General features: G+C 51.1%; 10 protein-coding genes and 1 pseudogene across 11 annotated transcripts; 6 read left to right on the top strand and 5 right to left on the bottom strand.

Moving 5' to 3' along the window:
* Positions 1–272: 272 nt before the first annotated feature.
* Positions 273–2,177, top strand: GCG54_00000462 (uncharacterized protein; the record flags this gene model as incomplete). Its single annotated transcript, XM_045400599.1, is given in 2 exon segments — positions 273–1,237; positions 1,256–2,177. The coding sequence occupies 2 exon segments, from the start codon at positions 273–275 to the stop codon at positions 2,175–2,177; spliced, it is 1,887 nt and encodes a 628-aa protein (XP_045269574.1).
* Positions 2,178–3,183: 1,006 nt separating this feature from the next.
* Positions 3,184–4,181, top strand: GCG54_00000461 (Polysaccharide monooxygenase Cel61a; the record flags this gene model as incomplete). The annotated part of the gene is made up of 3 exons (XM_045400598.1): positions 3,184–3,238; positions 3,296–3,694; positions 3,901–4,181. The coding sequence occupies 3 exons, from the start codon at positions 3,184–3,186 to the stop codon at positions 4,179–4,181; spliced, it is 735 nt and encodes a 244-aa protein (XP_045269573.1).
* Positions 4,182–4,918: 737 nt separating this feature from the next.
* GCG54_00000460 (uncharacterized protein) lies at positions 4,919–5,947 on the top strand (the record flags this gene model as incomplete). Its single annotated transcript, XM_045400597.1, has 1 exon — positions 4,919–5,947. The coding sequence occupies one exon, from the start codon at positions 4,919–4,921 to the stop codon at positions 5,945–5,947; it is 1,029 nt and encodes a 342-aa protein (XP_045269572.1).
* A 610-nt stretch (positions 5,948–6,557) lies between these two features.
* On the top strand, positions 6,558–7,448 carry GCG54_00000459 (annotated as a pseudogene). Its single transcript has 2 exons — positions 6,558–7,073; positions 7,132–7,448. Coding segments are annotated over exons 1-2 (833 nt in total).
* Positions 7,449–7,644: 196 nt separating this feature from the next.
* On the bottom strand, positions 7,645–9,530 carry GCG54_00000458 (uncharacterized protein; the record flags this gene model as incomplete). The annotated part of the gene is made up of 2 exons (XM_045400596.1): positions 7,645–9,108; positions 9,369–9,530. 2 exons carry the CDS (start codon positions 9,528–9,530, stop codon positions 7,645–7,647), a joined length of 1,626 nt encoding a protein of 541 aa, XP_045269571.1.
* Positions 9,531–10,334: 804 nt separating this feature from the next.
* Positions 10,335–10,973, bottom strand: GCG54_00000457 (uncharacterized protein; the record flags this gene model as incomplete). The annotated part of the gene is made up of 1 exon (XM_045400595.1): positions 10,335–10,973. The coding sequence occupies one exon, from the start codon at positions 10,971–10,973 to the stop codon at positions 10,335–10,337; it is 639 nt and encodes a 212-aa protein (XP_045269570.1).
* Positions 10,974–12,199: 1,226 nt separating this feature from the next.
* GCG54_00000456 (Secondary metabolism regulator LAE1) lies at positions 12,200–13,372 on the top strand (the record flags this gene model as incomplete). Its single annotated transcript, XM_045400594.1, has 3 exons — positions 12,200–12,584; positions 12,641–12,845; positions 12,910–13,372. The coding sequence occupies 3 exons, from the start codon at positions 12,200–12,202 to the stop codon at positions 13,370–13,372; spliced, it is 1,053 nt and encodes a 350-aa protein (XP_045269569.1).
* A 305-nt stretch (positions 13,373–13,677) lies between these two features.
* Positions 13,678–14,740, bottom strand: GCG54_00000455 (uncharacterized protein; the record flags this gene model as incomplete). Its single annotated transcript, XM_045400593.1, has 2 exons — positions 13,678–14,190; positions 14,255–14,740. The coding sequence occupies 2 exons, from the start codon at positions 14,738–14,740 to the stop codon at positions 13,678–13,680; spliced, it is 999 nt and encodes a 332-aa protein (XP_045269568.1).
* A 3,228-nt stretch (positions 14,741–17,968) lies between these two features.
* GCG54_00000454 (uncharacterized protein) lies at positions 17,969–19,109 on the top strand (the record flags this gene model as incomplete). Its single annotated transcript, XM_045400592.1, has 2 exons — positions 17,969–18,751; positions 18,813–19,109. The coding sequence occupies 2 exons, from the start codon at positions 17,969–17,971 to the stop codon at positions 19,107–19,109; spliced, it is 1,080 nt and encodes a 359-aa protein (XP_045269567.1).
* A 453-nt stretch (positions 19,110–19,562) lies between these two features.
* Positions 19,563–21,321, bottom strand: GCG54_00000453 (putative transporter; the record flags this gene model as incomplete). The annotated part of the gene is made up of 4 exons (XM_045400591.1): positions 19,563–19,817; positions 19,872–20,656; positions 20,724–20,997; positions 21,112–21,321. 4 exons carry the CDS (start codon positions 21,319–21,321, stop codon positions 19,563–19,565), a joined length of 1,524 nt encoding a protein of 507 aa, XP_045269566.1.
* Positions 21,322–22,791: 1,470 nt separating this feature from the next.
* GCG54_00000452 (Demethylmenaquinone methyltransferase) lies at positions 22,792–23,926 on the bottom strand (the record flags this gene model as incomplete). The annotated part of the gene is made up of 3 exons (XM_045400590.1): positions 22,792–23,258; positions 23,313–23,400; positions 23,495–23,926. The coding sequence occupies 3 exons, from the start codon at positions 23,924–23,926 to the stop codon at positions 22,792–22,794; spliced, it is 987 nt and encodes a 328-aa protein (XP_045269565.1).
* Between the last annotated feature and the right edge of the window lie 713 nt (positions 23,927–24,639).

Here is a 24,639-nt window from a genome sequence, read left to right as displayed (position 1 = left end):
ACCTCACATCTTCATCGTCTACCCAGCTTCTGCTTTTTTTTTCCGGGTCAGTAGCAGCCATATTCAAGGTTATTTGCCCTGGAGATTCTTGTACCCATCTGTACAACAAACGCTAGGCCAACGGCTGCCCACATGTCCCAGGGGCCTTGGCTTCCACAACGGCCATTCTTCGTCAGATCACCAACTCCCTCGAATGTTTCTCCTTCGACTTCTAACTGTAAGATCATCCTCCTTCGTCAACTCCACATCCTCTCGTCCTGTACACTGACGAGATGAAGGGTCTACTAGCGACTAGCAGTCGGGAGGCGCCCCAAGCAGCTGCTATGGAAACCGAATTGGCCCAGCTCATCGACCTGCCGGACGAGCTCATTCTTCCCATTCTTGAAGTCCTTTGTCGCCACTGCGACGGTCGAAATTGCGGAAGTCACCAGGAGGAACGCGAGAGCCAGAAGGCACTCGTCTCATTCTCAAAGACCTGCTTCCGCTACCACAGGCTTGCGCGACCCTACCTCTTTCACCACGTCTACTTCAATTACAACTACCACGAGATTCGGGAGCACCCCTGGCTGGGTTGGAAACAAGAGCAGATCCTGTTTAGGCTTTTGCAAAGTTTGGCAGGCGACCACGTTCCAGACCCCGACGCGCTGGAGGCTGCTGGCAAGCGGAGCCTTGCAAATGGCATCGATGACTTGGCCACCTCCATCAAGCACCTTGAAGTCAACCTGACTCCCAATCTGCACATTGAAAGTGGCAGGGTCGGTAAGACTTGGAAAGCTCCCAGCCGGGAGACCTTTGGCTTCGACTGGCTTCCTGAGATTCTCAACCGTGCCACCAATTTGGAACATCTCGAGCTACACATGGAGCTTCCTCTCAACAAGCATGCGGGCTTTATACAGTCCATGAACCAGTACGGCCGCGCCAGGTATAATTCCATTAATACCCTCAGCTTTATATACCGTGCCTCCTGTTACGACAAGATCACCGATTTTGACCTTCGAGACACGCACATGATCTTCAACCGCTGCCGCAACCTGGCCACACTCGAACTTCACGGAATAGGAGGCTTGGGCGAACGATTCGCTGAAACTACCTACGTCACCTCCAAGCTCAAGACCTTGCGCCTGACAAATTGTTCCCTCCGAGCCAGTGATTTTGATACCCTCATCGCAGGCATCAAGAATTTGGAGAGCTTCACTCTGGGCCGCGGCGAGCTCCACAAATTCCAGTTAATTGCTGAGTACGGCTAGTATCCCAGGAACACGATCAACGACCAAGTGTTCCCCGCGAGCATCATCGATGGCCTGAAGAACAAGTGCAGCCATAGCCTGAGGCATCTCGAGCTCGGTCCCTTTGAAATGACGCTGTGGCAGTGCATTTGGCACCTGAATCGCTTCGGAACGGAAGCCGAAAAGCTCGAGGCCATTCGAACAGCCACCATTCATACACTGCGTTCCTTCGAAAAGCTTGAGCATGTTCAACTTGCCCAAGACTCTATTCTCGGCGTTTCAAACATGTGGACCTCTTGTTACTATGATATTCCTTTTGTATTGTTGCCGACGTTGCTCCCGGGTGACACAACTACAGAGCAGCGACTCGGCCTTTGGCGTATCGACACCAGCTTGCCTGACCCTGACGGCACTCGCCTAGTCGACATGCTTCCGCGGACCCTCAAGTCTCTTCGCCTTACCCATGTCAACAACAAGCTTGCAGAGAGCTTGCTCACCTTCGCCACCGCCGTCTCCCTCGGAGAGTTCCCCGAGTTGAAGGAGGTATCCCTGCACGGCCAGGATCCTCTCATGGAGCGTTGTCGTTATGGCAACCGCTTTCAGATCGAGTTTCTTTTCGCTCTTGAGCGACACTGGGATTTCTTGAAGGATGAAGTCTTACAAGAGATGAAAGACCTGCTTAATGAAGCTGGTGTCAAACTCTCCTGGGAGGCGATGGGAAGCAATCGGCCCACTGAGGGATGGCCCGATAGCCCCACAGCGATGCTGCGCTCATGTAGCATGTATTCAACTCCTCGCATAACAGAAGAGGACAGGGCATTCACCAATTTCAACATGAAACGCAACGACTGGACCGTCATGCTACAACGACTGTGTGTCATAACAGTCACTGAAACCGAGGAGGAGTACGACGATCACTGGTCGATATGGCGTGAGGACGAGTTGGACTGAGAATTTCATCTAGGCTCTCTAGCGGTAAATGTGGTGTTTTCAACGTCAGATGATGGGAATAGAAGTACACGAAGGAATGGACGGAATAATGATCAATAGAAAACAGCGACAGCGAATAAACCTTTAACCTTCACAAAAGTTGAGTACCTCCCGCCCGATCTCGTCTGTCGCGATCAACCGTACTATCAACATCTTCGTAGCCATGTCTATTTGCTTAAAGGTTTTGGGTCCGCAGTTCGTCTTTCTTGGTCTCTCAACCTGCTATCCAGGTCATTGAAGATAAGTGCCAGAGGCGAAGACTTTGCTACCTGTCAGGGCCGGAGAGTTCATGGAGCTGTGGCCAAGGACGATGACGCAGTGAAGATGATGGAGTGGGAGTGGGTGAGCGATAATCCAGAAAAAGAAGTAGGAGAAGTGAATACGGCAATGGAGGAAGACCAGAATCTACGGGAAGAGGCCTGGGAGAAGCAACAATGGTCATCAACTGACGCATTGGGACTCCAGATCGTGGAATGCAACATGCTGACCATGAGCCCATCCGTTGGACCGATACAAGCCCGAGGTGCGGAAGGTGTGGGTGTCATTTTTCATTTATATTCATCGAATAGGGCATTGCATTAAAAGAGCCCCGATAGCCTTGGCGGACTTTTATGAGCAACAGCAAGGATGTCAACGTTACTCCTCGGAGCGCAGCCTCCGGGCCGGCAAGGGATCGGCGACGGAGATTCGTGGAATGCGCCCCATATTTTCGCCGGCGCTCGGGGAGAAAACGGACTTTGATATTAAAGTATTGGCACATTCCTGTTTGATGGAGACACAAGACCAGGTTGTGAGGAGTTGCGCGGAGTTGTAGGTTGGTCTTCTCAGGTGCGGGCTGAGTTGTAATTATGGAGCTACTTAAGGAGGCATGAAGTGAAGTGTTCTCTTTCAACCTAACAGAGCTTTCTCAACCAAATTTCAACCGCTATCATTGTTTCCATCAGTTCTTAGTGCAAGCTGTGCCATCATGAAGTTCTCTGCCGCTCTCGCCCTCCTGGCGGCTGCATCAGCTGAAGCCCACTGTTAGTCTTCTGCCCTTTAACATCACTCAACAACAGACAAAAGTCTCAGCAAATCAGCCAAATCTCGTATAATGCTAACTCAGTCGATCAACTCAGACACATTCGGTCGCCTAGTGTACGGCGGCACGACCTATCCCGAGTGGCAGCATGTCCGCAAGACTTTAAACTTCTACTCCAACGGCCCCACCGACGGCGTCTCGTCGACGCAGATCCGGTGCTACGAAGCCGATCCCGCGGACAGGGGTACCGTGACCACCATCCCGGTCACCGCGGGCTCGACGATAGGGTTCGCGGCAAACAGCGTCGTGGGACATCCCGGGCCCGCGAGCTTCTACATGGCCAAGGTTCCGTCCGGCCAGACGGCGGCAACCTGGGACGGCAGTGGAGCCGTCTGGTTCAAGATCTACCACGAGCGCCCGACGATCACCAGCAGCGGCCTGGAGTGGGCGTCGTACAGTGAGTGTCCAATTTTCTCAATCATTTCTCCTGTAATTTGAAATTTTTCGGGCCATGTTGTTGTCGAGTGGGTGCGATCTTCGGCGGCAGGGAACCACGAAAAGCATGTGGTTTCAAGGAAAGAGACATTTTAGATTTAGTGGAGAGTTCGTGAATCGCGCTGTAGGGCTGAATCAGTTCGGTGCTAATGACGATTTGTGTCGCAGACACTCAGGTTCTCTCAACCAAGATCCCGTCCTGTCTCGCCAACGGAGAGTACCTCGTCCGCGTCGAGCACCTGGCCCTGCACGGCGCCGCTACCGAGGGCGGAGCTCAGTTCTACGTCGGCTGCGCCCAAGTCTCTCTCTCCGGCGGCGGCAGCAAGACCTTCTCCGGCGTGTCGTTCCCCGGAGCCTACAAGTCGACCGACCCGGGCATTCTCTTCCAGCCGTACTGGCCGACTCCGACCAGCTACACAAACCCTGGCCCCGATCCGATCAGCTGCTGAGGAAAAGAAAACAAAAATGGGGCTCCTGCGCCGCTTCCCGGTACGGCTACCGTTCATCCGCTGTAGTGCAATGAATCAGGGTGGCGGTATGCATGCATGATGCCGATGCCGGTGTCACAGAAATAAGGCTCTCGCTCACCCACCCGCTTAACTGCTGACAGGGGCGGCTGGAACAATCCGGATTTTCTCGGCGTGGCGGACCATCCTCTCCTTAGTTCGCGTCGTTTTTGTTGAGCGTGCTTTTTCTGATCGGTGATTTAGGGAGAAAATTTCCCTGCTTGGGGGGTCCGCGCGGCCCGCTTGGCGAGTTCGGACGCCACGGGAGAACGACGTGATGTCAGGAAATGCGGGGAATTCTACGTCATTAACTGTAAAAAGACGTGGCGCAAGGGTCCGATTTTCGATCGCGTTCTTGCGGCTGGGCTGCGTGTGGCTTCTTTCATTGTCGATTATGACCTGTTCGTTGGGTAGTGACATTTTATTTCCCTATTCTGAGTGATTGACTATTGCTGGTGTGGTCATTTTGAGGTAATTCGGGGGATCTGCTTCGTTGATATTAATGATCGACCCTTGCTGAAGCAGCTTTCGGCTTACTGCTCGCTTCGCTAAGATCAGTTCACCCCTCTCATGACATCGCTATTGACGATAATAACGACAAAGCCGTCCGTCCTTCATCACGACTCTCATCGTCAAACAAGAACGAAAACAGACAGACATTTCGAAGAAAGATAATGAAGATGACGACAGTAACATTGGAAGATTCAGATGCCCCGTGCTTCTCTCACGAGAGCTTCCTGGCTCCGCCGGCTGTAGAGAAGCAACCCTCAGGGATCAAAAGCCCTCATCGGCACAGAAGCCCAGCGCGCCGCTGGAATGGTGATGGCAAGGGAATTCAGGTGGACATCGGCACTCGTTTGCGCGAATATGTCGACTGCTTGAACAACAGCAAATGGAACGTCATCGGAAACCACCTCGCCGACGAGCTCACCCGGAATGGCCACTCTCAGACACGCGAAGAACACATCACCCGCCTCCAGGGTCGGACGGAGGGACTCGCTGGATTTAACATCAAGATCGACACCATGCTAGTCGACAAGAAGGCCCGCGCCGTGGCTGCGAGATACGTCAACCGGATGACGCTGGTGGATGAGAGGGTGAATGCCGACCCTGTCGAGAAGACGATTGAGTTTGACGAGCAGTGCTTCGTGTGGTTCAACGAGAAGGGCAAAATTTCGAGGATTGTGACGATCCAGGACAACGACGGCATTCGCGCCCAGAACCCCACGGCAGAGATGACGCCGAAGTTTCTCACGCGGAGCATGCCGGATAAACCGGTTGATCTAGGGTCGCTGTACCGCGCATACGTCACCAGTATGAACCAGCGCACGATGAAAACCGAGTTTCCTAAATTCTGCAGGAAAGAGCTTCGACACAACAACAGACCATTCGCCGTCCAGGACTATGCACGCAACCTTGACATGAGCCACGAAGTTGTTGCAGGGCTTCGTTTCGAGATCCAGGAGTTGTTGGTGGATGAGGAGACTCAGCAGGTCGCCGCTCGATTGCAACTGACAGGAACGCCGACGTCGATGTTTGCGGGTATCCCTCCCAATGGAAAGGGCATCAAGTTTCACGAGCACTGTATGTACCGATTCGACAAAGGCAAGATCTCTGTGGTTTGGGCGACGATGGAGCTTGACGTTGTGAGGAAGCAGTTGGAAGCCAGGGCAGATCGCAGGAAGTCGTCCATGTTGGGAATCAATTGACAGAGGATGTCGGAAGGTTTGTTGTGAAGGGGGCAAATGTTGGTTACTACGCTCTACGACAAGGGGTCGGCGGCGTTTCGGTCTGTGGGGGAATCTACGCGGCACAACGGGCTATTTTCCAGGGGTAATCCACTCGTCATGGGGACCGATCATCAACTTCCCCTTTCGCAGTTTGTGTTTTAGACTGTACAAATAACATCTCCATCCACATGTTTGAAAGCAATGTGATCATACGCACAAACTTCGAACGGTTTTGAGGCGCCGTACTTGAAAGATTCTACCGACGGGATCCCTCGGGTCGACCAACATTCCTCATGAATTCCGGGTTAAGGGCACCATCAAGTAGGTGGCAGTTCCCGGTTTGTGCCGCCTCATCTCTTGATAACTATGTGCTCCTCTTTAAGATTTCTATGATAGCTACATTTATAATTGTCGATTGTTGATGATGCGAGGTACCTACTCAACCACTCACTCCGACGTAGTTGGTGGTGGTGGGAGGTACCTACATAAATAACCTGGAACCTAGGTATTCAAGCACCCCCAGTCTCCCCAACTCACAACTACCTTCATGGCTCCACTTTAAGAACAACCTCACTTATCAATTGCCCCAATGTCGACACACACACCCATCTCGGTTCTATATGGCCCCTTTTACGACCTTGATGCCATCGTTGAAAGTTTCAAGCAGTTTTACGAGCTGCTTCCGCGAATGGTCTCGCTCAGACCCGAGTGTGTAAAGAGCCCCCCTGAGAATGGATGTAGCGATGACGAACTTCCTCTTGGGAAGTTTAGGGTCCTCGGGTTCAATGAGAGAGTATTTGACCTATGTGAGTGTATCTCGATTTTGCCCTCTTCCTGATCGAAACCAATGGAGTCGTCGAAAACAAAGTACGCTACTTGACATACGTGGAGAGCGAGAAGCCGGTCTACACATCCACGCAGAGCATGAGCTACCTTAAAAATTCACATCTCTTCTCGGAACCCGAAAGCGAATTCGGAATCAAGCAGCCAGTTGTGCTTGAGCTCTGGCCGTTGGAAGGCGACAAGATTCCAGAAGGAATTGTCGCCCTTTCAGGGCAGGCGGACGGGGGCTTAGCTATGTGGTGGCTGCTCGACACCTGCACCGGTAATAATGATGAGGACCCGTGGGGCTGTCTGAGGCTGATTGACTGTGCCTACTACAGGCGAGGTCACTCCTCATGATGCGCACACACACGTGCCGGACGAGGAGATACCCGCGGACGAGCCCTGGCGGACGGATAAGCCACGGCCGGCTGTAGAGTACTTCAAAGAGCTCACAAAGAGTCTGATCTCACTCAAGATAATTCCAATACCGACGCCCATGCCTGGAGGAGACTGGAAAGTTTGGCGAGTGGAGGACTTTGGAGAGGAACGCCGGCACTGGGTTCATATAAGCCTTGAAGTTGGCTGGTGGTTATTATGGGGTTTTGTTGCTGAATTTATGGATTTAGGAAGCTCGGGCTCTCTATTGGGAGTGTGATTGGCCCGACGAGCATCAGTTTGATCGGTCAAAGTGTCGGGGTTTACTTAAGAAGATGTTGAAGACACGTTGGGACACTCTAGACGAGAGAAGTTAAAAGATAAGGGATCACTTATGGAAGGGAATACGTGACTGGGAGACGTATCAGTATTTTTGCTTTATATACGACGTGTTTTAGAAACACCCAGCAGAAGGCTTAGGCTATCATTTCTCTTAGCTTTTGCAGACTATCCTGACCGTCGCCGACGCAGCGAACATCATTCGGAAGGTGGTCAAAAACGTCAGCGGCCAGTCTGACTAGATAAGTGCATGCGTCGTATTGCATGCTCTTCTCGAGATACCTGGTGTGGATTATCTTGCTCAATAGCGAGACAGACTCAACAATCTGAGCGATCCACGGGCTCATTGAGACAGCAGATTCTTCTGAAGAAGTATAATCCTGCAACCCACTGGCGCGCGTTCTGTGAGCCGTCGCGGCCGCCGTATGTATGTTACATTTGGTCTCGGTACCAAACTTGAGCACGTTAACAATCTCGCGCTCAGCTTCTTGCCTTGTCTCTGTTATCTGTGCAAGTAGGTCTGAACGGCTTGCTGCCTCGAGTGCTTCTACCATCTTCAGAATGCCAAGGTAGTGCTTCAAATTCAGTTCGAACCAATTCAGTCGACTCTCTTGGTTCAGAAAATTGAGCCGCCGCTCGCAGAGCCCGAGAAGGGGGCAGATCGAGATATTGTAGATCTCCAATGCGTCTAGAGTAGCTTCCCAAGTTGACAAAAGGCTTTTTTCGTCTACCCCTTCCCTCAAAGCCTCCTTCAACGACGTAATTGTCTTCCATAAGTAGACGTTAGCAACAGAAGCCGCTGAAAGTATCTCAGTCGCTGTCTTGTCGTAGACTTCAAATCCGTTGATAAGCCAGCTTTTTGATTGAGGAATGAATGAGCCAACGAGGAAGGCCCTGGCCAAAAGCCACACGGGTTCTAAGCAAGCCCCTTTCAACCCGGATGTCAGTGAAGCCCTCAGGTTTGAAGTTAACGAGCTTTCAGTGTCCCACACCACTGCCGTCCAGTAGAGTCTGGTTTCTAGGTCTAGGAACTTGGTCGAGACCTGCTCGGCAACGACAGAATGGTGCGAGGAGCCGAACTCTGCCACTAACCCCAGCTCATGGAGGTGATCAAGGCTCCTTCGTTCCCGTAGTCTTTGAATCTGGGAAAGCGCAGTATGAAGACAAGTCAAACCATCGATCCCGTCCATGACCTCGTCATGAGGGATGCCTGTAGGGATCGGGGTCTGTGTGAATAAATACAAGGCCAATACGGATTGATAGGATACTCGGTTGATGACTTTGAGCATGTCTCTTCTGGCAGCGCGCCAGCTTTCTCTGACAAAGTCTTCGGCGGATTTCGTCGGAAGGCCGCCATGGCTTTGGAGGATCTGAGGGGCCCATCGTGCTGCGAAACCTTTAATGGCCGTTCGTAAGAAGCCCTCGATTTGGCTCCCTAGCTCTGCTTCTCCACGGTCAGGTGTCTGTTCATTCCCTTGAGCTTGAGACGCCACCTCCTGTTTCAAGTCACGATCGAGAGTCCTGAACATTTCTATGACCGGTGTGGTCCTGACTTCACTTGAGGTTTTGCTAAGTTTGTCAGTCTCAGAGTCCGGCATCTCCTGGGTGGCTCCTTGGTGATTCTTACACAAGCGGACAGCCATCTACCAAGAGCGCAAGAGAAGGTTCGAGAACTTGCTTGACGATTGATTCAAATGATGTGTTCATATCGGGCTTACTCAGTCTGGCTCCAGGGACATTTGCCATATCTAATACCATAGCAGCCTCTGGCCTTGAACCCTTTTTATTGACGCTCTTCATCCACTATTTGATATCAGACTCTGTAGGCGCACGAATGACAACGCTTCCGATGGTTACTTACGGTGAAGGTGCAAGGTTGTTGCTTCAAGGCGCATCGCGAACACGAACCGCGCCATTCTACATCACCTGGTTGATAGCCACGTTTCGAGGCGTTGCATGCGATTCGGGAACGGCGACAGTTGTCGCAACTTGAATATTGCTTCCTTTGTTTGGAAGATGACATGTTTCTAGCGCTAAAGCTCTAGGAAATCTGTTGCTTGAAATGAAGAAAAATATGGTCAGGTATGCAGTGGCGCTGAAGACAAAAACAGGTTCGTGTTGATCCGACTCGGTATTGCTGACACCCGATTACAACGGCGCTGGCCCCACAACGCTTGGTTGCTTAGAAATACAACCAGCCCATAGTAATGTCAGACGCGAGCAGAAGCCTGTATCTTTGTCAGCCATTATTTCGCCATGCTTTCTCGACACCTGCACTGAAATGTACAAAATCTCTTTGAATGAAAACTTGAATATAAAGATTCTTTTAGAAACATTTAGCTTAAAATTGTGGAAAAAAAACTTTTAACGAAATCTCTTGTTTGTGATTTATGGCAAGTCACATCCAGCTTAGGGAAGTACGTAAATCGTCAACGTCAAAAAGGTGGCAACCGTTTCTCTATTACTGAGTATCAAAGCAAACATGGAAGAAGGGTTGGAAGCTATGTTCCGACTGTCCTGCGGTGCCTTAAGTGTTCACTCCCTAAGATCACAGCTTCCCTAGATAGTCGACCACCATCGAGTGCAACTCATCGTCGCTCATTCCCTTCACACCCAACAAATTGTTGTCTAGCTTGCTAGAGAAATCACAGCCATAAGCAAGAGTCAGCGAACCGCAAAAACAGAACCCCAGCATCGCAGCATCGACATCTGCATCTGAGCCTTTGGCAAGCTCTGCGAGACACTCGCGGCGGAGTTCTTCTGTGTCTTTGACAGACGTACTCCAGTCTATCCCGTCGACATCTTTTGCGTATCCAATGAGCTGGTTTTAGGTAACCAAAGCAGAATGAATAAACACAACGCGGTTCGCAGTCTGAGACCGGTTCCGAATAACCCCGAGTACGGCCACCGCGACATCGGCGAGCGTCGTCGCGCTGAAAGGCACGTCGCCGCCGTTGTACAGTATCGCTTTATGATCTTTAAGATCAACGATGAGGCCGTTCTGGAGACCCCAATCGAGGAAAAGTCCATTCGCAACGGCCGTGAAAGTGAACGCTGGGTTTTCCCGTGACATCTTCAGGAGGTAGTCCTGGACGGCAACCTTTGGAGCACAGACGGGCAACTGCGCGCAGAGAGAGTTGGTGGAATCCATACCGAACTCGGCCGGAATGAAGACCTTGACGCCGGCAGAGACGGCGGCATCGATGAGTGGTTTCTGACCCCCGATGACAAGCGTGGCCAAGCACGATATGACGACGTCGATACCGGCTAAGGCAGGTAAAAGGGATTCGGCAGAGTTGATGTCGACTTCCATGATATCAAGGCCTGAGTGGATAGGCAGTCTTGACAAGTTTCCTCCTTTTCGAGTGAGGGCCGTGACGCGGAAACCAGCGTCAAGATGGACTTTGAGAATGGGGCCGCCAAGGTTGCCGGTGGCACCAGCGAGCGCAATACGAGCGTAAGACATTGAGTATTGGGGCAGGATGTATGATCAGTGAATCAAAGAAGTTGGATGGTTTCGTAAGGTCAAACCGTAAAAGGGTGCGTAGTGTTGCCTCTTTATACTTCGTTAGCTTACAGAATTGCCTGCATTTCCTGACCGGTGGCGAGATTTCTATTTCAGATGTGGATGCCGTCCTCATTCCTTCAGTGAACGATGAATCTTTCGTCCCCTTTCTTCTGCATCTATGGTCCTGGGATACGCCTGGTTCTCGGTTCCGGCTGCCGCTCTGGGGTGGGTCATATCGGTTCCGTCCACCGGCTCCGACACTCGGTACCGATCACTAGTGCGGCGCCGACCAGCAGAACCGGTCCTGGGAAAGGACGGATCAAGATACTTCGAATACAACGGCGAAAATGGCGGCAATGAAGTCAAGAAATTCAGCAGAAGAAGAAGAATAATACAGCAGCAATAACGACAAAAATTGAAACCAGGACCAACAGATGTCTAAATTTTACCCGTTTCATTTCAAGTTAGTTGATCCTTGTGCGTTTTCTTGACTCTGAGCGCAGAGATTTTGGATTGATTTCCTTCGCTCCCTCCTAGTAAGCTTAGAAACAAACCTATCAAGGCTCTGATCATTATGCAAATCTGCGTCGCAATTCACGTTGCTTCATTGAAGGACTCAGGCTCAGTGGAAAGGCGAATACGGCCCTGCGGCCCGCTCCGGGTGGAGACTTCATCATACCAAGAGCGTGCGATTTGCTTTTCTCTTCTCATCACAATCACAGATCCCAGCCGCTTGGTCCTTCGTGGCATGTTCTTGGCTTTCGGAAGAGTTGATTACTACTAGGGTACTGAGTTGATTGGCTGCATTGACTGGGCCCTGGGCAAACAAGAGGGACATGATCTCAGCCTTCACTGAAAGATGCAGCTCCAGATGCGGATGAATTGTTCAAAAGCACGGATCGCATTCCGCAATAGGGAAGTCAGCCGAAGAAGTCCTTCGCTGATTGCTGGAACTGTTGGAACCCCTTTCGATACAGCCGGGGTTGTTGACGCGAGCCCCATCGGCCTTCACGCGAGTGGTCGGGGGAATCAACGCTAGTGTTGGTTCTACTCATGTCGTTCCCCCCTTCTCCTCTTCTCTGTCTTTTCCGCATGTCCCAACTTTATCCATTGACGGTCTCGCTGCTCTGAAATGTAAACTTTATTGCATTCTCGACTGTTGACTCGTCACATGCGGTCTCAACATGTCAAATGAACCGACGCCCTGGGAGTCAGTACCGACTGCAGGGCCGAACGCGACGCCGGGCTCGGATGTCAGGCCACACTCTGTGGCTTCGATCGAGGTCGACAAGGCTGCGCCTTCAGAAAATAGCTGGAAGACTGAACCGGACCCATTGATGTCGCTGTCTCCCAGCATTCGAGACTATAACTTTGAAAACAAACGTCGATATCACAAGTTCAAAGAAGGAAGATACCTCCTGCCGAACGATGACCCTGAACAGGAACGCGAAGACATGAAACACGCACTGGTTGTCAACTTGTGCGACGGCGCCCTTCATAACGCGCCTTTGAATAACCCTCGGAAAATCCTGGACATCGGTACCGGCACTGGGATATGGGCCATAGACAGTGGGTCTTGCTCTTTGTGTTACTCTATTAGCCCGAGGATGCTGACTTGCTAATAGTGGGTGACGAGTACCCCGACGCTGAAGTCACTGGCGTTGACCTCAGTCCCATACAGCCTCCATTCGTACCTCCCAACGTTATGTTTACTATCGATGACGTGGAGGCAGACTGGCTTTACCCTGACAACTCTATCGATTTCGTTCATGTACGCAACATGGCACCTGCTGTTAAAGACTGGCCTCGGCTAGTGGCACAGGCATACAAGTAAGTTCCGCCTAGGTTTCCCACAGTTCCTCAAAAACATGACATATTCCGCTAACTCATGTAGAGCCCTTAAACCTGGTGGATGGATTGAGTTGGTTGATATGGCATTCACGTTCTCGTGCGATGACGGCACGGTGCCACCAGACTTTGCCCCTATCAAGACCATGAACTACCTGAGGGAGGCTCTCAACTTGTATGGCGTGGACATCTACGCCGCATGGAAGTTTGCAGACTACATCAGAGAAGCTGGCTTCGTCAATGAGAGGTTTGACACAAGAAAGGTGCCGGTGGGCACATGGCCAAAAGACCCGTTCATGAAAGCAATCGGGGACTATTGTCGAGCTGTCAACTACGATTCTTTAGGGTCGATTACAAATATCCCTTTTAGAAAGGGCCTGGGCTGGACAAATCTGCAGGTTGAAGTGTTCTTAGTTCAAGTGCGCAAAGATCTGCTAGATGATTCCAAGCACTCCTATAACTACTTTCACTCTTGCTGTGGACAGAAGCCGTTTGAAACAGACGCATAGGGTATAACGGTGTTCTCAAACTGAATAGCAAATTCTCATAATTGCGCAAACACATCCGCACTTTCTACTTCAGCCAACTTCAGAATCGCCGCCGTTTCAGTCTTTGAGAGGAATCCAACACGTACAAGCCTGCGGGTCTGAGAAGGAATGACCGCAGACCAAGGGCACAATTATGAAACACCGCGTGCCGGCAACCGTCTCTTGTGGCATTGAACGAACTAGCTGAAGCCTGCTGTTCCGACATTCGGAAACTTGCAGTTTTATTTTCCTTAGCCAGGCTCGCGAAACTGGGGCACAGGCAGTTTCTAAGCGTCTACAACTGTAAACCTCAAGTTCAGCTTCGTATCCTTTATAGGTGCATCCAACTGGAAGCCTCCATTCGTTCCCCACACGGTAACCTCCTTGATAGCCTTCAACCCCAGTCTGTACTTGTGCTGCAAAAGCATCCAGGCTGTTGAAGCGCCATTGGGGCTGCCGAGAATAGCAAGCCCCGGGTCTGAATCCAATTGGAACGTAATCCGTTCATCCCAGCCAGGCACATTCTGATGCCCTTCCTCGCGCAATGCTTGTATAACAATGTCGAAGGTCTTTGCGTAGACAATATGCGCTTGGAAGATGAGCTTGAGGTTGGTCATTTCGATGCCCATTGCCTCACAACCGAGCCACCATTGAAAGTAAGCAAAGTCGGATAGAGTATCGAGATCGGGAACGTCTCCTTTCTTATTTTGAGACTGCGTGTACTTTGGACTAAAGTTCGAATCGAAGATGAAAGCTCCTGAGGGCGCGTTCACGACGTTGGTATAATGCCCTCCCGTTGGCTAGAAAGGTGAAGTCAAATTAGTAATGCGGTCGCGCTATTTTCGACCGTTGAAGTTCACTTACATCTCCGACCCGTAGATCTGTATAACGAAACTTCCGGTCATGAATTGCGTGATAGGCCATTCCCTTCTCCCTGTCGACCGGAAAGTCGGGATCTGCGAATGATTCGTCCAAGTCGTCTTTGAATTGCGGCCACTCCTTGGCGGGGTTGAAGGGCCAGCGTGCGTTTTCCTGCGTCCATCCCCATTCAAACATATCCTCTGGTTCCCTGAACGGACTGATGATAGAAGCTCCCCCGTTATACTCCTGAGCCTGTTCATTGTTGAGTGGGAAGAGCTCCTTGAGCCACTTCCCCTTCTGAATTCTGCCATTATAATCCTCGGGAAATGAAGGGAATGATGTCTTGACTCGCTTGGTCAGCGGTCCATCAAGAGAGAGTTTGGCCTCTGTCGTTACGGGAGAAGCGCAAGCGAATGTGATAATGCGCAGAAATACCAAGACGAGGACATAGGTGCTCTTTGTACTGAACGAATGAATAGTGTGAGACATTTTGAAACGACACGGCTAGCAGCCGACTGAGGCTGGGAATGGCGCTGAGATGTAAGAAATGATTGTCGCGACATATACAACGGGGGCAGCTACAGAACAATTAAATAGCTTTCGATTTCCATCTTCATTAACCAAGTTCCGCCATTTAGAGAGCATAGACTCATATAACTACTTACAGTATTGGACAGAACTCTATCTGCAGCCATCCCTGCAAAATAACCCGATTGAAGTTCAACAGGCAATCGCCCCCGCGATTGACCAGGGCATGGTCCGAGTTCTACAGAAGTGGCTGACTATCTAGGAAATAAATCACGGATATGCCGACTAATGCTCTATTGTCATTCGATCAATGCGGCTTGGCTACAGGCTCGCTCACTATCCGGCCGCACCTCATGAACAATCAAGATTCTTGCTTCACTCTAAGTGGCTTTCTCCCTTGACATTCTCATATTGTCAGTTGATATTCAAAGTTAATGCCCTTATTCAATGATTTGTTGTCGCAGGATAAGACCTTTGGGTCCCCCAAGGTGGAATCCGAGTTCGGAAATCAGAAGTGGTAGCTGTGAATCCCGGTGAACTCCGATCGCATGCTGATAGAACTGCATCACGAGCTATCAGTTGAGACAGAAAATCACTGAATGTCTCTGCTGCATTTGATTTGGCGGTTTATTTGACCCTTACTAGTCGTGTAGCGACTGTCGGCTCTTCAACCAACCAAAACGGTCGGTGCTCGGGACCTTCTAATTCCCGAATCTAGAAGGTCCCGAATCATGATGCAGGCAAAAGAAGGCCGACACAAGACCATGCACTCGCTGCCAGTGTCCAAGCCTGCGGTCAACATATGCTTACATTTCAATTATTCTGAAGAAGTTTTGACTTGGAACCATGTGAGCTACCTTTTTCACATGGCCGCATATGATCGCTGGTAGGCGTACTGATTTCTGCAGCAGGCAGTTGATGATGGTTACCCAAAGCGACAGAATCACCAATACCTCCTAGAGCAGCATATGACTCAGCCAGTATTATTGCTTTTCGTGGGTAAACTTCACTTCTATACTAGGTCAAATTTCTCCCGAAGGCGCTCGGAGAAGAATGGGCCCCCGCGTGGACCGTTTACAACATGAAGCATGTAAACTACGAGCCAATCTCTCCTTCTCGCTATTATTAGGGACAGCCAAGCTCAGGCATGGGAGGCTCAATGAAGGATAGATGACCGCAGAAAAAGTGACCGCGCCGCCTGAGTCTCTATAGAGACTCGTCCTCTCGGGCGAGCTTCAGTCGGAATGAGGCGTTACTTCACCCTGATTACTGCGCCTCAGTCTGGCTACGTTTACAATCATTGCGTTTCCTCTCGGCTATCAATACAGGTGAAAGTCCGACACTCCAGTGAATCGGTAACAGCGTAGTTCCGCTACCAAATATGGATTGTGTGATGGTCAAGCGCCTTATCGCCGATCTGGCTTCTCCCGACTCGGCCGAGTGGCTGAACAGAAACCAAAAGTGGATGCAGCTTCGGGATGTGGGAAACTTCGGCAACTGGACCTTGGATTTTCCAAAATTCCAACCAGAAAAGAACCCCACGAGGTTTTTTTTGATTAAAGTACGCGTGCTACCTCGCCCACTTAATCGAGATTCCGGTAAGGCACCTCCCGCAGTTTCTTATGCGCACGTGTACGTGGGGGCGGTCCGATCAAGAAGATCCAAAACCGACAAAGAGAGGCCGGAGAGAATTGTCGAGTTGGTTAAGCAAGGGGCCGCCAAGGCTTTAACGGAGATTTTCGGCAGTGAGCATGATAAACGTGGACGTCAGCGGCTTGCGAGGCCACGACACTCAGCCTCGCAGGCTTTGATATAATGGAGAAGAAACAATCACTGGAAGGAGCTCAGAATGGCTAGAACGTAAGGAAGCGGGCTCTCGACGGAGGAAACGATAATACGCATTCAAAAAGGATGCTTCAGCGGTTCTGTGAGAAGATGAAGGTTGGTGAGATGCTTCTAGATTCGGACCATCAGATGAACTAGTGGACCGATCGACAGTTGGGAGAATCCCTGCAGGCAACGGGCCTTAATGCGCATCTGGGGGCATCTAGGCGACGCCTGCCAAAATAAACACCAAGGTAGGAGTGAGTGACAAATTTTTAGCTGGACATCATTCACACCCTGACGCCGTGCTTAATGCATACCTACTACTGAGAACTGTGACCGCTCTTCTAGCCGCCAGTCACTCGCGAAGCCTCTACAGCCCCTTTTTCTAATAAAAAGAAATTCCTTCATGGCGAATGAAAGTTCGTCGCTGATATCATTGTCATCAACTTGTCAGATTGGAATGGCACTCTTCCAAATACCGGATATGGACTGTGGGGCGTACAAAACGACGTCGGCCAAGTCGGAGAACGAGCGGCCGCCATCACCGCGACCATCCGCATATACCTCGCAACATACGCGCCGTGCATGTTACTGAAGCCGAAATCCTTACTTTACGGCTGAATGTCACAGCGTCATACACATGCCGTAGTATCAAGCAAGTCATGGCTCACATGTAGGTTTGCTTTCGTCGGGTTCGCTTGTTTGCCATAGTGATACTGCTAGATGCGTGAGGTTTGATCCACTGAAGCCAGTCTCTGTGCTGAAGCTTGTAACAGCCCCGATTCATTGCGGCCATGTGATTTCAAGGTCAGGGTCTAAGAGCTTTATTTACTGCCCTCTCAGAAGAATGTTTCGAAGATGTGCGCCGGAATAAGGCGATTAGTCGGTGCAAGCCTGCAAAGTCCTGCGATCTCGGGGAAGAAGATACCCCTGCTGGACTGATGGAACGCTGCCCTGATTCAAGACGGGAACTCCCACCAACAGGCAGGCTTTTCTGTTGCAGTTACTGTGGGCTTTTCTAACACTCTCATCTCGGAGAATGAATCGGTGCCGAAGCGGCAACTTTACTGCAACCATTGTGGAGAATTTCCATCGTGAAAGTTGCAGAGTCTACTGCGATTACTTTCAGCAACCCACAACCTCAAACACTCCTACATAGTAGCATAGACTATACAGCAGTGGGGCGAGAGCGAAGCACCAGGATGAAAAACAAGAGGCTATCGAAGAGCCTATCGCCAAGGAAGCATCTAAGACGAGGTATAAAAGAGCCTCCATGTTGCGAGGAAGTGCCAGCTTTTTTCTCAGCAGCAGCGCATTAGCAACAACACTCCTTCAGATTCTCTTCTTCAACTCCCGCAAAATATGCAGGTCGCCGTCGCTTCCTCTCTGGCCCTTCTGGCTGGCCTTGTCCACGCCGTGCCTTTGGCCAATAACACTCCTTCAACCCGCCACTTCGACGGTGCTTGCACAGCGGACAAGCTTACAATCCGAAAGGAATGGCGCAACATGAACCCGACAGAAAGACACGCCTTTCTTGACGCCCAGAACTGTCTGATGAAGCTGCCGGCCAAGACCAATCTCGGCGGCGTCACGAACCGTTTCTCCGATCTTCAGGCCCTGCACCGCTGGCTGACGAACGCAACCGTGCTGGACGGTTACCTGGCGCCGTCATGGGAGGGCGTTATCCCGAACGGAATCTACGTCGCCGACATCATTCATGACGTTGGCCAGTTCTTCCCTTGGCACCGTTACTACATGCACGCGTACGAGATGATGATGCGCGATGAGTGTGGGTACAAGGGCACTATGCCGTGGTGGGATGAGGCCAAGGATGCGGACACGGGCGACTTCTTCCAGAGCGAGATGTGGTCTTCAGAGTGGTTTGGAGGAAATGGCGTCGAATCTCTGGACTGGTGTGTCACTGACGGTGCCTTCGCCAACTACACCGAGCACATGGGCCCCGCGCTTACCGATACGACTTATTGCATGAGCCGTGAGTGGTATCAGAGTATTGCCCAGGTACTGTGCACCAGCGAGGTTGTGAACAAGTGCCATGCTCTCGATGCCTATGAAGACTTCTACGTCTGTGCTGGAAATGCTTTCGTTTCCCCTCACTATGGTGGACACACAGCCGTCGGCGGAATTGTGAGTCAACATTATTTCCACACTTTTTCTGACGTGCACCTAACGCGTTCTTCTTTTCCAGATGGCCGATATCCACAATTCCCCTGGCGACCCGACCTTCTTCCTGCATCACAACTACATCGACCGTCTCTGGTGGCAGTGGCAGACGGCCAACGCACCGCTCAGGTTCTCTGATATGAGCGGCCAGGCTTTTAACTCAACCAACCTCGAGGCGCTTGGTCAGACTGGCCCGGCTGGTGGTTGGCCTAATGCCACCTTGGACTACCCCCTGTGGATGGCGGATATCCTGCCCAACGTCACCATTAGCGAAGTCATGAACGTCCAGGGCGGCCTGCTTTGCTACGACTACGACTACTGAGGTTGAAGCCGAGGTTGGTGTGGCTGCTAAAATATAAAGTGATATATATACTCGTGCACTTTGGAACATTACTTTCTTCATTCATGTACATATGTACTTCCCGCCGTCAGGCAATCGGAATATCAAGTTTTCCTCCCTACATGATAGTTGACTCATTGAGTTCGCTGACGACAACAGTTCCTGGATATGAAGACTGTCTGATGATCCAGACCAACGCAATCAGCACGGCCTCAGAGATCTTCTCGGGCACATCAGGAATGGGGCTGCTCAAGATCAATTTCAGCTTATTACGTGATTGCTCTGTGGACTTTTCCCCGTAAACTGCCTAAAACACTGCCGGACCAATTCGACGGGCTGGGACTTCGAAGAGCAGAGTTTTACTAGTCCTTGAGCACGAATCAATGTCTAAGAGTCAAATATGATGACAGCCGTTTATCCCGATGTCGTGGTCTCTTATGTGACGTATCGGAAGCGCGCCCTGTTCGCCTCACGATCTTCCTCAGAAATACCAATCACCTGGGCCTGCGACCCTCCCTTCATAACCTCAGCAACATCAGCACCCGAGTCGAGCTTCTTATTGGCACGCTGAAGAATGATGCGCATTGCCAGAGCCAAGATGATTGTGCCGAGAGCAAATGCAGAGTTGACCGACATGGCTAACACGTAGCGTGGCTTGTCCGTATCGGGGTACAAATATGATGTCCAGACCTATCGCAACACATTATTTCATGAATTTCGAACCTCAGAAGAAAAGCTTCTTACCTGCGAAATGTTTCCAAACGCATTCACAAAAGCCACAGCTGCCGCACGTTTGATCCTAGATCTCAGCATTGTCTTCTGCGCCCAAGCAAGCACAACGGCATTCGCTCCATGGCCGCCTCCTACCATGAGCATCATGGCGAAGTACCGTGGCCCGACCTGGAGTGTCGATGCAGCCACAACGAAACCTATAATTGCCAGAGCAAGGGGCCACATGACGTGAAACGACGAGTTGTTCAGCCGGTCGGCAGACCAGTTGTTCACGACAGAGATGATCAGTCCAAGGATGTATGGCGGCGCGGTCAGCAATAAGGTGACAACGCGGTTGTACCCCAATGTCTGCACCACAGATGGAAAGAAGTTGGACGTTGCAGCAGCAACTTGCAGACAGAAGAACATGGCCGCAAAGATGTACACTCTCCAGTCCTTGAAGGCGAGCTTGAAACCGTGGCTCCATGCCTCCTCGTCTTCGTCGACTTGGCCTGCATCCTGGATCAAGCGCCACTCAGCAACGGCACGCTCGGTGGGGGTGAGCCAGCGGGTCGTGGAGGGCCAGTCTGGGAGTATGAAGATGGAGCAGAGGGCCACGAAGATGGTGATGGAGCCCTCGATTAGAAAGAGCCAACGCCACGATTCGAGTCCACGAGCACCCTCAAGACCGTCCTTGATACCTGCTCCGATGAGCCCACTGAAGGCACTGCCGAGTTGTGTTGCTGAGAAGAGAATGGCACTGCGGAGACCCATCTCAGAGCGGCGGTACCAGGAGGAGATAAGGAAGAGAGCGCCGGCTGAATATCACCATACTTGTCAGCAAAACATCTGCATGTCATGGAAAAGCTGTGGTGTTTGACTTACGGTAGAACGCAGCCTCGACAAACCCGAGAAAGAATCGCAGCGCATAGAGACCGGCCGCGTTATGTGCAATTCCAGTCAATGTCGACAAGAGACCCCACATTGCCATGCATGCCGGCAGGTAGATTGAGGGTCGAAGATTGGCCAAGAATACGTTCGATGGGATTTGCATGAGGACGTAGCCGACGAAGAGGATGGCAACGGCAGTTGCGTATTGGTTAGCTGAGAGGTGAAGGGTTTCGGCCATGCCGGCGACTTTGGCGGCGGCGATATTGTTCTGCGGTATTGAAACATCCGGTTAGCTTCGAAAGTGTCTATTATGTTCACCCGACCAAGTTGGTTGTCTGGGGCGTCCGAGGTGAGCTGCAGGCAGACAATAAGACCAACTTACACGATCCAGGTAATTAAGGACGAAGATCAACCACACACAGGCAAGCAACCTGAGGTCTAACTTCTTCTTGAGCTTCTTTTCAGCTGCTTCAAACTCTTCCTTGGACATGAGTTGTGCAGGAGCCAGGCGATTTTGGCCATGAGCGTCCTTGGTCTCAATCATGTCGACAATTCCATCGACTTGGGTCTCAGAAACCTTTTCGGGATCCATGGCTGCGGTTGTTTGCACGAACAAGAGTGAATGGATGGTGTTCGGCTTCGGGAACAGGGTTTTCATAGCCCATTGAGGAAGTCTGGTTTCTTATACAAGTCTCTAGCACTCGACAAATCGACAAAGTCCTTCTTCCAGATCAGGGTGAAAACCCTGATTCATGAATCTCCGTAAACTAACAACACGCTACCCCATTACCCCGACTTCCGCGCAGTCCTCAGGTGGGAATCTTCCCCGTCACTCCACAGATTCAGTGGTAACTTCAAGCTACCCCGCATGGGACTCACTCCGGGTTGTCTCCGGGGATGGCTCAAGTCCCACTATCAAAGCCGACACCGTGGGGGAAAGTTCGACTGCAATCTCGGGGTAAACCCGAGCAAGGGTAGAAATGGCATGATGTTACTTGCACTTACGGGGCCCTCTACGGAATTCAAACACGGGACTCAGTTCAGAAACGTCTTGTCAAACCTCAGATACCGGGCGTTGTATGGAGTTTGGTTTACGCTGGGCTCCGAGTGACTTGACACCATCGTACACAAGCCGGAAGCAAAGTTTATTGCGACTGATATGCAGAATATCTAAGTAGCCGAACTGAGGTGAAAGTCAAGAAATATGAACCTCGAGATACTTGGACATCGGCTTCAGCAGTCGGTATCTGCGAGTCTTGGTGCCTGTATCCGTACGTGAAAGGGCGACCAGATCATCGAAGCAAAATAGCTTCTTAGCTAGCATCAGCTTGTCCACCAACAACCGCTCTTCATAAGGACCCCTATGGCGGCAGGTAGCGCTCCTACATTCCCAATCTGAGGCTTGGCTCATGACCTCGTAACATGCTGGCGTTCTCCGGGATGTGGACTCGGACTCTTCCGGATCAGAGCTGCTCAGGCTTGGTCGGGTCAATCGCTACTTGCGGCAACGTTTAATCGAGGTTGAAATGATCGGATACCTGAAAGAAAACATGCAACTGTAACCCATCCCGGAGAAGGTGACTGTATGAGGAATTGAGAGAGCAACCTACTCTATTGGGATGGCTTTGAGTCTCCGAAGGCCGCCTTAGGATGGCGCTTTGGTCTCGTAGGTATGCCGATGCGAGGTTCTCGCACTCCTCCACCTTGGTCCAGCTTCCTTCAGAGAATCGATTGTTCATCTCAAGACCTCACGTCCCCGACTGAAATTAAGCATACTTCAAGGACATGGTTACATTGTTCTTCTAGTGGTTCATTCACAGAGCTAAGTGGCTTACGTTTCACCTATGCCGTCTATTTTGACTACATGTCAAACATCTTCATCGCAACATCTCTTTAAGGGTCGTCGGACATTTGGCATTTAGCGAGATCATTCATTCGCGCGGGGCTAGAAGTCCAAATCACACTGGACGAACAGAAATTTGTTCCACGGTCACATCATATCCATTTGTGGTGAGCCTCTTTCTCAAGCTCTCGCCCCGCGAAGAACGAACTAAGCCCGTCTTCACTCCAAAGGCTTGCTTCCACTGGCAAACACAGCAGTCCTCTCGGTCTCGAACGGCTTTCCCCCATACTTCTTGTTGAGATACTCAATGATGGTCGCAGTTAACTTCGGTCGCAGCTTTTCCTTCTGCTCCTTCGACCAGTACCTCTCCGTGACCCCCAACTCAAGGCCCTGCAACACGGCGCAGAACTGCTCTGGCGTCTCAAACGTGATATTCTTCGTGATGGTCTTAGCTTCAGCGTCCACGAATCCGGCGGCATTGTACATGGCGCATGTAAAGTACTCGTCCTCCCACGCACCCGGCGACCAGATGCGGGTGAGCTGGTGGGACTCCTGAGGCCATGGCACGGCCTTCTGGCCAGGCAGCCTGAGGTCCGCGACCGCTTCGCGGGTGGCAGGAACCCAACCCTCGTATGCCCAGGTAGATGTAGCGATTCGGCCACCAGGCTTAAGAACTCGTTGTAATTCTGAAAAGGGCTGTTAGTGAGCTGAAATGCTGTAATGTCTTCATCGAGTCTCACCAGAGAGCCCGGTGTACGGATCAGCGACTACCATCAGTGCCATTCCGACGACAATGTAGTCGAAACTGTTGGACGGAAAGGGAAGGCACTATTGGCAGTTTCAGTTCTGAGCTCCACCCGGGTAAAGTGCACGTGTACAAGTAGTTGAGAAGAGGCTGAGGAATTTTTGCACATCCACTTACTGCAATGTCCGCGTGAACGGTTCTGGCATCGACCCAGCCATCCACCTTGATCCTCTCTCTGACGTATTGAAGTTGAGCCTCGCTGGAGTCAGAGCATGTCAGTCTCACGACGCCGTCCTTCTCTCTTCCTTGTTCCTTGATCATTGCTTGGATGTGTGCGGAAACTACTCCAGCTCCGCAGCACATGTCCAAGACCTCGACTGGTTTTTGGAGAGATGCAATCTTTTTGCCGGTGAGCCCACAATGCTCTAGGAGAGGCGGGGTGACTGGGGCCGTGATGTACTCCGTGTTTCTGTAAATATTGCCAACGTCGGTCCTTCGCCAGAGACTTGTGTGGTTGGCTCTGTCTGCGGGTGGATTGATGCCGGCAGGGTTGAGGAATAGTTTGGACTGACCAGGGGCGTTGGGCCCAGCTGCCGAGTAGGATTCCATGTTGAGTTTGTGTGAGATGGTTTTTTAATAATGCGTTGATGTTGTTTTCTTATATCTTAACTTTGAGGGCGAAGAATATGACCTGAAGTACTGCTGTAGATCGTGGGCAGGATTTGAATCCTTTTATACTCGTATCACAGCTATCCTCTCTCCACAGGCTCTCAATCTCAAGGCAAAGTCTATCTGCGAGAGCGAAGTCATTGTATCAAAACATTACCAGGTTCAATAAGCAGAAAAAGCGCCAACAGCCAAATCAGTAAAATTTAACAAGGACGACTCGGCCGTATTCGGTAACCATGAGGCTGCACAAGCTTCGCCCAGTCTGTGTCCCAGTACTGCGTAGACAGCGCCGTAAGATTATGGTTTAACGTATGTAGGGGTTGTGCATTAAGGCTACAGGCAACCCACCATCTCTACATGTGACAAACGTGGGAAACTGTGATGTGTGATGGAGAGAACTAACTACTGGCGCTAGGGCGCTGGAGAGGGCTGTATGGCAGCCTCTGGCACTCGCTGACAGTCCACAGCAGTGGCAGCGGAGTGGCAGGGCCCGTCAACAACATGTGCTTTCGTCTGAAGACTCGGAAAGCCTGAGCCTAAACCATATCAACCACTAGCATTCGCACCATTACGTCGCCATGCAAAGGCTGTCAACTCTGTTAGCCCAATCGGGGAGGTGCCTTCCCGGTGTAAGCATCGCAAGTCGCCGTTTA

This window comes from Colletotrichum gloeosporioides, assembly GCF_011800055.1.
Source record: "Colletotrichum gloeosporioides strain Lc1 chromosome Unknown consensus_12, whole genome shotgun sequence".
Taxonomy (NCBI): Eukaryota; Fungi; Ascomycota; class Sordariomycetes; order Glomerellales; family Glomerellaceae; genus Colletotrichum; species Colletotrichum gloeosporioides.
This window is presented reverse-complemented; position numbering and strand designations above follow the sequence as displayed.